Raw genomic sequence first — 15,562 nt, 5'->3', positions numbered from 1 at the left:
TTGTGTATAAGCTTGCTCCCTCCCTCCCCCTCTGTCTTAACCAACTATCTACACCTCCAACCCTTCCTCAAACTCTCCACTTATTTATTTGTCTTTCAGAATTTTTTTGTATTTTGTTTTTGTTTTTTTGAAGACTACCATAACGAAGGGGCATTCTCAAATAGAACAGTTTGGATGGGATCAAAAATGAATCTCACTGAACACTCCCACTTACCTGTCACAGAAGAATTTTCTCTTTCTGACAATTTATTTGGTAAGTTGTCAAGTTCATTCGAATATAAGTAAATACAAAGTGCAACTTGGAAATATAGGAGAAAAAAGCCTAAATGATAAATCCAACAGAGCCTGGCAAATGTGTTTGTTCCTTCTAAGTACTCAATAAACATTAGCTACCATGCAAGGTTAGAGGTAGATCAGACCTTGAATTTATTGAACCTAATGGTCTTCTTTTTTATAGACGAGGACTGTAAGACTGAGAGCTTTGTGACTTGCCCAAGGCCATGAGGCTAGATAATTAACAGAGCTGGGAGTAGAAATGGATTCCTGTTACAGGCTAATTCTGATATTATTATAGCATGTACTAAAGTATGAAATCATGCTTCTTATGGTTTAATATTATACCTATAAAAGACTGAGGTTACTTAGATTATACTTTCCTTTCCACTCTTCATCTCCTGCTGGGGGATATATGGCACAGTGTCATGATTAGTCATTTAAATTGGATTGAGGACAAACTGTTCTAAGTTGTTTTCAGTAGATCTGTAACTAGATGATACCATAAAATGATATATTGCTTCACTTTATGCATTTATGAAAAAACTTCTCATTATAAAGAGTTTCAGTTGAGAACATCAGCATAGACTCAACAGCAGCAGTATTTGGGATAAGGCAGGGAGCCTTCTGCCACTCGTAAAATAATTCCCTTCTGTATAATAGCCCTGCTGGGAGACTTAGATGCTCCCAGTTTTCTGCTCTCCATTAATGCATGGACCATGGTAGACTATGATAGTGAAAATGCAAACATTTGAAATTCCAAAAAATTCAGTGTTTAAAGATATGATCCCCTATTTGGTTGCAAACATCCTTGAAAGAGATTAATTAATAGCTTATGTTATTACCAACTGGTCATTAGCATCTTAGTGGGTAATGGTTTAGTGGGTCATTTCCAAGGAGAGGTCTTTATTTGTATTACCTGTTTACATATCTACCGGCCCCATGCAGTGTAAGAACATTTAAGGGCAGTGACCATATTTTATTAACCCTAGTTTGCATTCGATAAATAAAAATCAAGTAATAAATAACAAAAGGGAAGGAGAAAAGAGGCTTAAGGGAAAAAAGAGATATTTATCAGTAACTCTCAGAGAGACCAAAGTAGTAGTAATTATTTACGGAATGCCAGTTCTCAGACATACTTGTTTTATTTCTTCCATTTGGCTTTTCTTCATCCTGTGTGTGCATTCAAGGCCAATTGGCCCTACCTCCATGTCTAGCTTCCTGACCACTTGCTTCTGGTCTACCCTTCTATTAGTCCTTAAAATAATCAGTGCATACACATATTCATAATTTTTGCCTAATAATCAGAACTCACAGGATAATTAGAACTGTGAGTGCATATCATAGACTAAATTTCATATAAGATTATTTTTTTCACCTCACTGAAATTTTATGATGACATGGTAAGATCTCCAAGCAAGCATGTTAGACCGAAGGCTGACCTCATCAGCCATGAGGTGAAAAAGATGTGAACAGATAGAGAAAAGGTTGTGGGGGTGCTGTCAAGTTAGAAGCATCTGGGAATGATTGCTTAAGGAAGCACTGTGACTCATGCTTTCAGTGTTGCTTTTCCCTCAGCTCTCCTTTGCTAGATCACATTCTCATCTTGTTTCCTGACACTGTCATTTATAAGATTTCTGAAAATACAAGCCGCATGAGCTGCAAGCACAGCTGTTATTCCTGGCTGGAGCAGTTTCCTCGAATCTTCATCTGGTCTTCTCTCCTGGTAAACTAATATCCGGTGTGATCACTGGGACACCTTTTCCTTTTATGCATTAAATTCTAGAGCTAGCTGTAAGCATTTTTATTACATCTCTTTCCTCCCGGGCCCCTGGTCTCGCTCTACTTAACAAACCCGAGCTAAAGGTATGCCAAAGGGGTGGATGAAGACGTGCATTTCAATTTCCGTATTCCTCCTCCCCATCTTCTTTTGTGTCCTGATGACACTGATGGATTCTTTGGGCTTCTCACCCTGAGCTTAGAATGCAGAACACCGGGGAAAACACTGTGGCCCATGGATGAGTAACCAGCAGTGCCTAACTCACCACTCCTGGATCTTGAGCTATGCCAGAGACTTGGAAGTGTTAACACATGGGCTCAACTAGCTGGAGAGTGGGATTAATGGTCTGTGTAATGAATAACAGCTATCATGTTGTTACAACATAGGAGAGTGAGGTTTATGGTATAGCATATGGATAGCTATCATTCCTTCCACCCAAAGGTTGAGTACCAACTATATACTGGGCATTGGAATAAAGCAGGGAATAAGACAGGCAAGATCCTAGTGGAGGGTAGACTCACAATAAACATGCAAGTAAATAAATAAACAAAATAACATCAGGTAGTGGTGAGTGCTATGAAAACAACAAGACAGGGTGATATCAGAGTAACTGCTCTAACTCGTGTGGTTGGGGAAGAGCTCTGAGGAGTTGACGACTGAGCTGAGACTGAAAGGCAAGAAGCCAAGGAGAACATTCTAGGTGGAATGTAATAGTAGGAGGAAATAGTAAATGCAAAAGCTCAAAGTCTGGCATGGACTCGGAAGGGCCTTGTCTTTTCATTTTTATTTAGGTCAGTTGAAAGGGTCTAGAGAACTGGCTCCGGACCTTGCATTCCCATTAACCAGCATGAGTAAAAGGAGATTATTAGACTAGGAATTCTAGAACCACTGTCTAGTTTTAACATTTGAGTCCACAGATTGCTGGAGTTGTGCCAGAAAGTGGTGATTTGAACTCACTGGCACTCATCTGGCACACAATGTGACTTTTAAGGTGGCCTTGGCTATGGTCCTCCTCCCTGCAGGTAACTATAAGGGCCATAATGAAATCCATGTTAGGACATTGGGAAGGTGATATGAAGATTATTCAGCAAATACTAATGAGCACTCACTAATGGGCACCAGAGACAGTGATGACCTCTGGAGTGAGGCCTTTCAGTGTCTTCCAGAGCTGGCTATGGACCCCTCACTCTCTGAAGGCTTTGCTTCAGGTGAAGGAGAAGCAGCTCCACATGTATGAATGGTTACCTTGAAGAGAAGAGCCCGAAGCAAGAACTTATATGCAGGCAATATATGTAAGAGGTGACCATGGGTTTTGGAAGCAGAAGACCGGGGTCATGAGACAGGAAAAGAAGAAAACCAACACGAGATGAGTTATGAGGGTCACTGCTGCGGACGGGGGGACTTGACTCCCCTGGGAGTAGCACAGAGAATTGTCTTCTGAGGCACCAGGGACTGGGGCAGTTACTAACAGGTTGAAGGTCACCCCTGGGAGTATGAGCTCTCCGGCACATTTGGGTTGTGCTTTTACTCCTCCCAGTTGAATCAGGCCAAGTGGTCTCTCTCCTGTGATGTTGGAGAAGTTTTGGGCAGAAGGCAAAAAGATGTGTGGCATGCTCCTGAAATGACAGGCTGAGTATGAAGTGAGTCTGAGCTCATGTGTGATCATTTGCTATGGCTACAGCTGAAATGAGGGGTGGGCTGGTGGCAGTATCACATCCTTTAGCCCACCCCTCATTTCAGCTGTAGCCATAGCAAAGGATGTGATACTGCCACCAGGGGGGTTTGCCACCCAATATAAATGGGATTTTCCCCCCAAATCAGTTTAAATACTTAAAGGAAGGCTCCAATTCTGAGGGGAGTATGGTGCAGATTTGCTTTATAGTTCTGTTTTCTTAGGCTGGTCCTTGCAGAAAAGAAGGAAAGAAGCCTAAGACAGAATGGAATTGTAGAGATGGGGCTGGAATGACCTCGTGAGGTCCTTTAATTTATTCTGCTGCCACGCATCCCTGATAAATCCAGATGGGAATCTAGCTCATTGGTAACTCAATCCACACACAGGACTCGGCATGGAAGGACATGGTGACCCAAAAGAGATAAGTCTCTTTTCCTTTGGGACATCTTGCAAGCAAGGAAACTTGGTCAAAGATTAATTTAGTGAATTGAGAAAGGCTTCTCTGATGAGTGAAGAAGGCAGGGTCTTTATGAAATTAGTGTATAATAAAAGGTAATAATGGCAAAGTCCACAGCTTCCCACGGTTTGGTATGGTGAATAGGGTAGGAGATGGTATATTAAATACAACCTGTGTATTCTTTTAGCAAATTGTGCTTTAAGAACTCAAAAAATTGTAGAATTTCAGACTCACAGGAACGCATTCTAACAGTAGGATAGAATAAGCAAGAGAATGTACTGTCTTATGCTCCCATATCTATTGTTCCAGTGCAATGAGTCCTGGTTCTCTTAGCTCAGTGATATTGGGAAAAGTTCACTGAATGTGAGTGGAAATAAGCAATGAAATTGAAAGAAATAGTCTTGGAGGCCATGGAAACACTTTGAAGTTTAGTTTTGTCTCTTGTGAACAGGGTTAATGATGACACGTCACAGTCTGTTGGGAGAATTGAATGGCTGTGTGGGAAAGTGTTCCGTAAATTTGAAGGCATCAGATCCAGAGTTTGCAACATTGCTGTTACTATTTAAATTGTTGAAACGACAAGCACCACTCTACTCATTAAGGGAAGGAAGTTCTATTTATCTTAACACTGTTGAATGCATGGAATCTTCATGGAGCCAACAAAAACCGATGGCATGGAAATAAATGTCTGGGTGCCCTAAGGAAGGAAACCCATGTTCTGTCTCATCTTGGTATTATGGCATTGCTAACAATAGCTGTGGAATCCATGTTTTTGTATTATTTTTTGTTAGCATATCTATAGTCTTTCCAAAGACCCATTCTGAATGAGGCCCAGCAAGTGGCAGGAGGCCTATCTCCCATTATCCCTTTCCTTTAGCTATTTTTCATTACTTCGTGCTTCTTTCAGCTGCTTATGCCTGTTTTCTCTGGGTAAAGCTTTATTTTTATTAGAAGGTATTCACTTTGGAATCTGATTCTTGCTCATGTTTTTTGCTTAAATTAAAAGAATCTTTCAGATGTTACAGAATCAGCCAGATGTTTTAAAATACAATGAAAGGTCTTGAGATGCAGTTTTGTGGAATGTTTCTGAATTTGACTTCAGGTATCTGAAGTCACTGGGTTTATCTCACTGGGTTTAACACAAGTGAGTGTAGTTCTGATCTAATGGGTAAATCACAGCAGAAAATTTCCGGAAGATGGAAAGATACCATTGGCTCAGACAAAATGGAAGCTTTGTTTTAGCATAATTTAAATAGTGTTTCTTACCCAAATATTTTTCACAAATTTATGCAGAATCTAAGATTCTTATTAATTTACTATGGCTTGGTTTATGCTCTCCCAGGAATCTCAGATCTGGTAACCCTTGTTAGTGGAGTTAAGAAATGGAAGAAGGTAAAGAACTATCGACAGAGACTTATGACAAAATGTATTACTGCTTCTTTTGATAAGGCATGAATAGTTTGGAAAAAGCATGGAGGGAGATGAAGAATTATAGACAAGTGGCCAGCTGGTGGGCAACTCCATTGCCATCCAGGGCCTTGCTCTCAACCTTGCAGGCTAAGAAACAGATCTCAAGGACATTCAGAATAACCAAGCTGAGAAAGGTTGACTATAAAATCAGATTGCAAATTTATACATCTAGAGGGATAAAAAAAAACTGTGATAATGGTAACAGCTACTATTTCTTGAGTGCTTTCTATATGTCAGAATATCATGCTTACGTACATTTTAGATTTGTTAGCAGACTTCCTGCATTCAAGTCCATCTCTGTCATTTACTGGTATGTGGTCTTAGGCAAATTCCTTAACTTTATGTGAATGACTTACTTTATTTAATCAAGTTCTCAGAAGAATGCCTGGCACATCATAAATGCTCTATAGCTATCTGCCATTGATATTAATTCTCACAACACTCCTGGGAGGTACATACCATTATTATTCCCCTTTTACTGGTGAAAAAGTAGAGATTCAAAGATGTTCAATAATCTGCTTAAGGTTCCATAGGTAATATGTGGCATCTAAAGATATAATCAGGACAAGCAGTTTGAATTGGATGGTTAAGGATCCAGGCAAAGAGAACACTCTTCTTCACCTTCTCAGTGGAGAAAGACTTTCCAATAAGATTATATCACTCAAAGTCTATTGGCCAACTCTCTTCTCAAGGATAGTTTTCAGAAAAGCATTGCCAATATTTGTTCTGGGACTTCCCTTTTTCCATGGCTTCATAGCTGATGCTCCCACTTACCAGGAATGACACGTCATTCACATTGCTCCCAAGTACCATATACAACAGGACCGATAGAACTTTCTGTGGTGATGAAATATTCTAGATCTGCTTTGTCTAATGTGGTAGCCGCTATCCACATGTGGCTATCAAACGCTTAAAATAAGACTAGCATAACTGAGGAATTTATTCTAATTTAATTAAATTAATTTAAATTTAAGTAGCCATATATGGCTAGTGGCCAGTATGTCAATGCACAGAACAGGGGAAAATGTATTTTTAGAAAAAAAATAGCATGAGGCAGTTGGTCATCACTGAGAGAGAAACAAAGCGGTCAAGTCAGTCTTATGAGAATATCCTGTGCGAACTTTACTCAGCAACAACAGTTTCGTGGATCAGCTAAATTGTCCTACTCATTTCCTTGTTAGTATAGCAGTTTCTGAGGGCAAGAGGCCCATTTCTTTGACCATTGAGAAAGTCAATAGAGAATTCTCTTTTTAGAAAAAAAAAAAAGATTTATTGGGGCACCTGGGTGATTCAGTTGGTTAAGCGTCTGCCTTCGGCTCAGGTCATGATCCCAGGGTCCTATGATTGAGCCCCACATTGGGTTCCTTGCTCAGTGGGGAGCCTGCTTCTTCCTCTCCCTCTGCCTGCCACTCCTCTGCTGTGCTCTCTCTCTCTGTCGAATAAGTAAATAAAATCTTTATAAAAAAATAGAAAATTCAGAGAGAGTTTGTCCTGGTTTACATCCTCTGGGTAGATCTCCCACCCACGATCCTCTCAAGGCAAGGCTAGCTCTGGGGTTGTGAGGAGGAGAGAATGAGGTCAGCAGTAGACTGAGGATTGAGAATAGCTTTGCAAACGATAAGTCTTGATTTAGCAATCCAAACTGAAATAGAACCGTGGACCATCATTCTTTTTCTTTTTCTTGGCAATGAGGGCAAGTGTGCCTTAGTGTTTCAACCACGGGGTTTGAGTCAGAAGACCTGGGTTAAAGTTCTAACTTAATGCCTCCCTACCTGCGTGACTTTAGACAAATCACTTAGCGTCACTAAGTTTCCTTGCAGAGTCTGTAAAATACGGTAGAAGAGAGGGGGCATCATAAATAATGCCTTCCTCAGAGGACTCAAGTAGGATCAAATGATGTAATGCATATGGAACCACTTGTGAACGTGTGAATGCTGTAGAATGTCTTGGCTATGATGATTGCATTTACATAGGTCACTTTTGCCTTTCAAACTGCTTTCGTATTTATTGTGTTTTTATCTTCATAACACATCCATGAGGGAAGTAGGGCAAGAGTTGTTATCTATGCTTTACCATCTGTTGATGTAGACAAATGAGGCCCACAGAAGCTGAGAGACTGGCCTAAGGTTATACAGGGCGTCTGGTTGCATTAAGTGTGAGCTTAACACTGGGCCTACCGAATCCTATTCTAAAGCCCTCTCTTCCAAAAAATAACCAACAGTCACAAGCTTGATATCCACAGGTTATGCTGCAGAAATCATTCCTACTCAGTAAGCAAACCACCCTACAACCTCAGTCCAAAGCCGCATAATCATAACATCAATGTAACGATGGTGGGTAGCCATCTACTGTGCTAAGCATTTTATAAATATTATCTTATTTAATGCTCACAGTAACTCTATGAAGTTGTATGGTTATCAGCCCATTTTACAGGTGAGGAAATGGTTCAGGAATTTGTCCATGTCCACAGGGCTAGTGAGTACCAAGGGAGTCTGGATATATTAGTTTGCTAAGGAGGTGGTGATGAAGGACAAGACTGGGTGGTTTAAAGAACAGAGATGGACTGTTTCACTGTTCTTGAGGCTAGAAGTCCAAAATCAAGGGGTTAGTGGGTTGATTCCTTCTGAAATCTGTGGGGGACGTGTCTATTCCTGGCCCCCTCCTTGCTTCTAGATAACTGCCTTTTCCCTGTATCTCTTTATATCATCTTCTCTTAATGTCTGTCTATCTCAGTGTCTCCATTTCCCATTTGTATAAGGACACCAGTTATATGGGATTAGGGACCACCCTCATGACCTCATTTTAACTTGATTACCTTTATAAAAACCCTCTCTCCAAATATGTCACATGCTGAGGTCTGGGGGTTAGAACTTCAACATACCAATTTGGAGGGGGGTATACAATTCCTCTAACATTAGTTATAAACCCAGATCATTTGGCCTTATATCTTTAAGCATTATGCTCTAATGCTTCCTGACATAACAAAATTATATTATTCTGTAGCCTTTTGATAGGAACAAATGTCAAGACACAGAGTATGACGCTTGACCCAAATCCACTTTTAGAGCCACTGAACATAAATCTACTCTACATATTGAGTTCTAAAACTGGAAAGTGCTCCCCAAAAATATTTAGCTAAGAGACTGGTTTCCAGCTTACTAGGCAACTTGGCATCGAGGACTTTTCTCATAAACATTTACAAATATTCTGCTCTGTAATGAAGTTAATCAGTAAACCATACAACCTCTGGCCTCTTTGCTCCTTACCTGGTCTCATTTTCAGTTGCTGTGAGTAAGCTAAGAATGGTAATGCAGTTTCAGGGGTTAGAAAATCCAGTTCAAAGTAGTCCTCACCATAGGCACACATCATCAGGATTTATCATGGAAATGATGAGCATGAAGCCTGATAAAGGTAAGACACAGTTCACAGGTGCTCTTGGCCGAACTTCTGCAACTGGATGGAGGAAGTGGGGGGGCTTTTGTTTGAGATTTTAGAGACAGATCTCTGTCAAAGATGCCTCGGTCAGAACCGGAAGACTGGGGTGAGAAGTTGGGGTGGGGTGATTTTTGAGGATTCAAGGCCGGTGAGTATCTTATTGAGATAAAAATCTAAGTATGTTTTCTCTAAAATTCTTCATTAAATATTATGTAAAATTAGCAAGATTTTTTCAAGTTAAACACTAGGCAATTCTAACATTAATGCCTGTAGACACTTGAAAAAACACTTTGAAGTACTTTACTTAATACAGAGTTTTAAAAATGGCATGTCTCAGATCCCAGTGGGTCATGAAGTCTATTTGTGGCTTATGACCACCATTGAAAACTAGAATAGAATAGAATAGAGTAGAATAGAAAGAAATAGAAAGAATAGAGTAGAATAGAAAGAAAACTAGAACAGAATAGAATAGAGTAGAGTAGAGTAGAATAGAAATGTCAGAGTGCACTTTAAGAAGTAAGGATAAGTGTTATTTCATGGAAATCTTGTTTCAGTTACTTCTACGTATGTTTAAGTGTATACCGGAGTTATGTTATAAGATGTATCTCAAACTATCAGTTGTGGCAAGAAAAATAAAAAGAGGTTGAGAAACACTGATTTACTGAACTAGTTTCATAGCAGATTTCTCCCAAATCGATGGAAAATCAGATGAGTAAAGAGTTCAGCTTCAGGTTTAGGCTGTTTGTTTTCTCTGAAGTAAAATGTAGATTAAAATTAAAACATAGACCATATAATGTAATATTGTCTATTTTAATATTTTTTTCAAAACAGAATCTTACCTTTTAAATTTTCAGTTAAAAGAGAAACTCTAATCATTTTTACAATAATTATAATTTTGAACCTATTTTTGATCATAGACTTAGCAGCATACTATTTAATTTAAATATGGTGTTTAAAAGTGACTGACACTGTATTTAGGAAATTAGTTGGAAGGCAAGAGAAGCAAATTTTTCCATCATTTTGATTTAACAGACATTTATTAAGCACACTGTGTCAGGCTTTGTGTAAGGCTCCAGGCATGGGGGAAAAAAAGCGTGGAGGGGAGTATAACCTAATATATCCCCCAAAGAGTGCACAGGCTAACTGCAACAATAAAAAAATGCATTGAATGTTCATGCTGTGCCCAGCACTGTGCAGTTTACATTCTTTGCCTTAGCTTATCTGTACTACAACCTCTCACCCAGGTACTATATTATTCCACATTATAGAGGAAGGAAGAGAAGCTTAAAGAAGTTCAGCGTCTTTGCCAAGTTCATTCATCTAGCAAGTTGCAGGTGAATTTAATCCAGATTTGTCTATGCAGCAGGGCCCTTGTAACCAGTGTGTCATACCACTTCGACTTTAGCCTGGAAGGCAAGCCTGACAACAGACCAAACAATTGTATATGCTTCTATGTGCTGTAGTAGGGGTGTGGACAGAGAGTAGGTGAGATCAACCAAGGGGAGCTAGGACAGGCCTCACAGAGGAGGTGGTCAGCTGGCAAGCCAGGGAAGGGCACCAACATCAAAAGGGCAGGAATGGCAAACAGCTTACAAATGAAGCCATATCACCTAGTTAAGAAACCATGGATTAGGGGTGCCTGGGTAGCACAGCGGTTGGGCATCTGCCTTACGCTCAGGGCGTGATCCCAGCGTTCTGGGATCGAGCCCCACATCAGGCTCCTCCACTAAGAGTCTGCTTCTTCCTCTCCCACTCCCCCTGCCTGTGTTCCCTCTCTCGCTGGCTGTCTCTCTCTGTCAAATAAATAAATAAAATCTTAAAAAAAAAAAAAAAAAGAAACCATGGATTAGGAAATAAAGGAAGGCAGAGAAGGCAGTTTTTCCATTCATGAAACATTTTAACAAATGGTCATGAAACATTTACTATGGTCAGCATTGTGCCAGGGGCAAAAAAATTGATATTATGTAAACCCTTGCCACGCTCATCAGAAACGAACTGTGAGATCATGGGAGAGTGCCTTCATTACTCCATGAACCCGATTCTCGCATTTGGGTACATAGGGATTCTGATAACAAACTCCCTGGAGCTGTACTGTTTAATATAGTAGTCATTAGCCACATGTGGCTGTGTAATTTTTAATTTGATTATTTAAAATTAAAACTTCAAACTCAGTTTCTCAATATCGCTAGCCACATTTGAAGTGTTCCACATTCTCATATGGTTAGTGGCTACCATATTGGTGGTATAGAACATTTCTATCACCTCAGAAAGTTCCATTAGTTGGTACTCCTTTAGAGAAACTACTGAATACTAGATACTCTCTGCCCAGAAGAATTTTGCTTTCCTTTGCAGGGGGTCTCAGACTTCCCAGGTATCCGTCCAATCATGTGTTCCCATTTAAAAGCTCTTCCTACGGCCCCCTGGGTGGCTCGGTTGGTTCAGCAACTGCCTTCAGCTTAGGTCATGATCCCAGGGTCCTGTGATCGAGCCCCGCATTGGACTCCCTGCTCAGTGGGGAGCATGCTTCTCCCTCTCCCCTGCTTGTGCTCTCTCTCCCTGTCAAATAAATAAATAAATAAATAAATAAATAAAATCTTAAAAAAAAAAATAAAAGCTCTTCCTAGGGGTGCCTGGGTGGCTCACTGGTTAATTGTCCAACTCTTGATTTTGGCTCAGGTCATGATATCTGGGTTGTGAGAGTGAGCCCTGCATTGGGCTCGGTATTTAAGTGTTCATAATCACTAATTAACTATCATTTAACTATTAAAATCAGGATTTTGCTAGGTTCTTTAGGAAACAAACATGTCTTTTTATGGCATCCAACTTATCAAAACCTTTTCTCAACTACTTTATTTTATATTCAGAACTACCTTAGCAGATAGCAAGGCTGAAAAGTCCCATTTTACAGAAGAAATTAAAACAGAAAAATGTTAGGCAGTCGTTCAAAGTCTCATAGTTCATGATGGAAGTTGTTCTGATCCCACTATTTTGGGTGATGCTGACCAGGCTGGGTTTTTTATTACGAGTTGCCTGCATGCTCTGGAGATTTGGTGGGGACACTGAGGTACTACAGGAGGGTGTGCTTTGAGGATAGAAGCCTTCTTTAATAATACTATGTGCTGTTCTCATATTCTTACCATGTTTTCTTGTTCTCATGGAATACTATCAGTGTCTTTGCGGAAGCTTTCCATTTTGCTTGAAATGATTCCAAAGATCGATATGATATTGGTACCATGATCTGACTTCAGTTGGGACTACATTGTGTCTGTTGATTACAAGAATGCCAATGTTATTGAAACAATGCTTTGAGATCTGGGAATTGTCACGTGAGGAGAAAAAAATTACACATTTCCCTGGATTTTGTAAAATCCAGATTTTGTCACCAATTGACCTCAAGGAAGTTGCTTCACCTTGCTGGATGTGGAGGCAGAGAGAGTCCGGGGCCGGGGGTGGGAACAGGTAATTGATGGGGTAAGATCAGTTGGGGAATAAAATCCAGCAATAAGTGTAAGTGAAACTAATGTTTTTAATGCTTTTCAATTCTTTTTAAACCTATTCACTCCACAAATTTTAGTCATACGTGGTTATGAAATAGATCAGGCTTTTGCTTATATTTTATCTCTTCTTTTTGCTGTAATCATATTTTTTCATATTCTTCCCTTTTGTGGAAATAAGACAAAGCACCATTGCGAAAACTATGTCTGTCAGATATACTGACTCGATGCTGGTTTTACATGGAGAAGTCAGGCATAAAAGACAGGAAGTTAATTTCTGCCCAGATAATGCATACTTGGTGCTTCAACAATCTTTTTCTGGATCAATGCAGAAAGCATTCTTTTCAACAAACTTTTGTTGAGCATGTATTCCACTTTGCCATTGTGCAAGAGCCCTGAATTCTCATGCCTGCAGTCTATTGGTCATATATTTCTGGAGATTTTAGATATGAAGAAGAATTGTAAGTCATCTAGCAGGAAGTCTTTTCTTTACGGACGAGCAAAGGGCAGCCCAGGGAGGATAGGTAGGGACCATGTAACGAGATTCAGGATGCCCAGGGACCTAGAATCAGGGAAGACTTCCCAAGAGAAACAATACTTCAAAGGAAACTTAGAGATAGGTAAGGGGAGAATAGTGAGATGAAGCTCTGTGAGCGAATGGCTAAGGTTCCAGGCTCAGGAAGCAGCGCAGCTGAGTCTGGAGGCAACAACGCACATTTGAGGATTAGAGAAGTCAAAACGTGAGAAAGAGCTGGAAGAGAAAAGGTAGGATCGTGTGGAGCCTCACACACCTGGTAGCAGCTTACTTGCAAGCAGAGGCATGGAAGGGACTCCGCGACTAAAGAACAGAGGGAGGAAGAGAAAAGCACTTACTCTCATGCTTTAAAGCATCACTCATCTGAAATGATCCCAGAGAGGAGTGATTCAGCACATAGCTTTGAAGTCCAACTGTCGAAGTTCAAATCTCAGCTACTTAGCTATGTAGGAGTAAAGTTGCCTCACTTCTCTGTGCCTCAGGCTACTCCTTTGTAAATGAGGAAATGAATGTTAGCCACCTCCGAAGATTTTGTGAGAAAGAGTTGAAAATACCCAAGTACCTGGCACTAGGATGGAGTCTCTAAAAGTTTTCTGACAGCAGTGGTAGCAACAATGACAACCACAACCATTTTGGGGGCACTGCAAATGGACAGATGTGTAAATCCACAGTCCCTAACGGACAGGTCGAAATTCCGAAAGCTCTACACACTAAACATTTTATCCAAAGTTTGACGCAAACGTCTCTGGTGGCAAAACCTGACCTGAATGGATGTGAGGATATTTATGGCCTTTATTTATTCCGTGTCGTATGAATATTTATACATTTCACCATGGAAAAGGCTGCCGTGTTTGATTCTGAGTTCTGTCCCAGACCTCGCGGGAAGAAATAACACTGCATTCTGCTCTAAAACACAAACTATCAGTTCTGAATTCTAAAACACATGTGACCCCAAGGTTTCAGATGAGAAACTGTGAATATGTATTATTGCATTCAGTCCTCAGCAGAACGCTTGATATAGATATTTTCACCCCAGGCTTGCTGCCACCAAAACTGGGGTTCATCCGTAGTTCCAGTAATTTGCCCAAAGTCCCACTGTTCATTGGAGGTGGAGCTGGAATTTCAGTCGAGCATTGCCTGACTATGCTTTGAAGAATCAGACACATTTGTATACTCTCCTAGGTCTTCTTTATGTTTATTAAATTTTTTAGTGTTTTACATAGTTTAAATATTTTTCTTTTCTTTTTTTTATTTTAAAGATTTATTTATTTGACAGAGAGACAGCCAGCGAGAGAGGGAACACAAGCAAGGGGAGTGGGAGAGGAAGAAGCAGGCTTCCTAGTGGAGCAGGGAGCCTGATGCGGGGCTTGATCCCAGGACTCTGGGATCATGCCCTAAGCCGAAGGCAGACGCTTAACGACTGTGTCACCCAGGAGCCCCTAAATATTTTTATTTTCTAAAGAGTCTTTGTTTGTACCTCTAGGAAATAGAAGCATTTTCACAACCTGATAGCTTTCTAATACCTAGAGGTTTTATAGATAAAAGGCTCATTTTGTAATAATGGCAGTAGGAATACTAATTATTACTACTATTTTAATAGCAACTATAATTGATCAGGCACTCCTTGCATGCCAAACATTTAGAAAGTGCTTGGTGCGCATTATCTTGTTTAATTCTTACATTAACCTAATGAGGTAGCTATTATTCCCTGTTTCATGAAGAGAAATTTGATACCTAAAGACATTAAATAAATTGCCAAGACACACAGAAAATAAGTAATAGGACTGGGATTTGAACCACACTCACAATTCCAGGCACTGCATTCTTTTTTTTTTTAAAGCTCCTTCTTTGTCTTATCATGATTAAAATACTAATCTACATGGCAAGGTTACAAACAGCATAAAAGCTGTGCAACCTCCCACCCCAGAAAACAATGCAACAATCTCACTTTCCAGTCACCATCATCCAGTTTCTTTTGTATCATGCAGAAATTTGCCTTGCACACGTGCGTGTACACACACACACCGTTCTTTAAATACCCTTAAATACCCCATATATACATTATTCTATAATTTAATATTTTCAAATAGCATCATATAATAGAAACCTTTCTTTACCAGTACATAGAGATGTGAATCATTGTTTCATATCTACATAGTATTTCAGTGCGTGGACATAATGTAATTTATTTAACCAGACTCCTATTGATGGATAGTTAAATTGTTTCTGATTTATAGTTTTTACAGATGTTCCTACACATGGACATCTTTACAGAAGCCTTTCACACAGATACATGCCTGTCTCTAAAATAAATTTCCTTGCAATCTAATTGCTGGGTTAAAAGAGTATTTGAGTTTCAAATGCTGAAAGATATTGAAAAATTGTCCTCTGAGAACGTTTGCTTTTCCAAGGGTGTTCTATCTAGCATTTTTAATCTTTACTCATT

The 15,562-nt window shown here is 39.8% G+C and overlaps 1 protein-coding gene across 6 annotated transcripts in view; it reads left to right on the top strand.

The window, feature by feature from the left end:
* NR1H4 (nuclear receptor subfamily 1 group H member 4) overlaps positions 1-15,562 on the top strand; it is a 64,482-nt gene that overhangs the window by 15,250 nt on the left and 33,670 nt on the right. For 3 of the 6 annotated variants that reach the window (XM_087868829.1, XM_087868827.1, XM_087868828.1), the window contains exon 3: positions 100-253. In XM_087868829.1, coding sequence (XP_087724955.1) covers positions 175-253 — 79 coding nt within the window. In that variant the 5' untranslated portion in view covers positions 100-174. Of the gene's footprint in view, positions 1-99; positions 254-8,923; positions 9,064-15,562 lie in introns of those variants that run through there. The other 3 variants (XM_045779702.2, XM_045779701.2, XM_087868830.1) reach the window with 2 other exon arrangements.

Source organism: Ursus americanus, chromosome 17 (genome assembly GCF_024610735.1).
Source record: "Ursus americanus isolate L20-20 chromosome 17, mUrsAme1.1.p, whole genome shotgun sequence".
NCBI classification, from domain to species: Eukaryota; Metazoa; Chordata; class Mammalia; order Carnivora; family Ursidae; genus Ursus; species Ursus americanus.
This window is presented reverse-complemented; position numbering and strand designations above follow the sequence as displayed.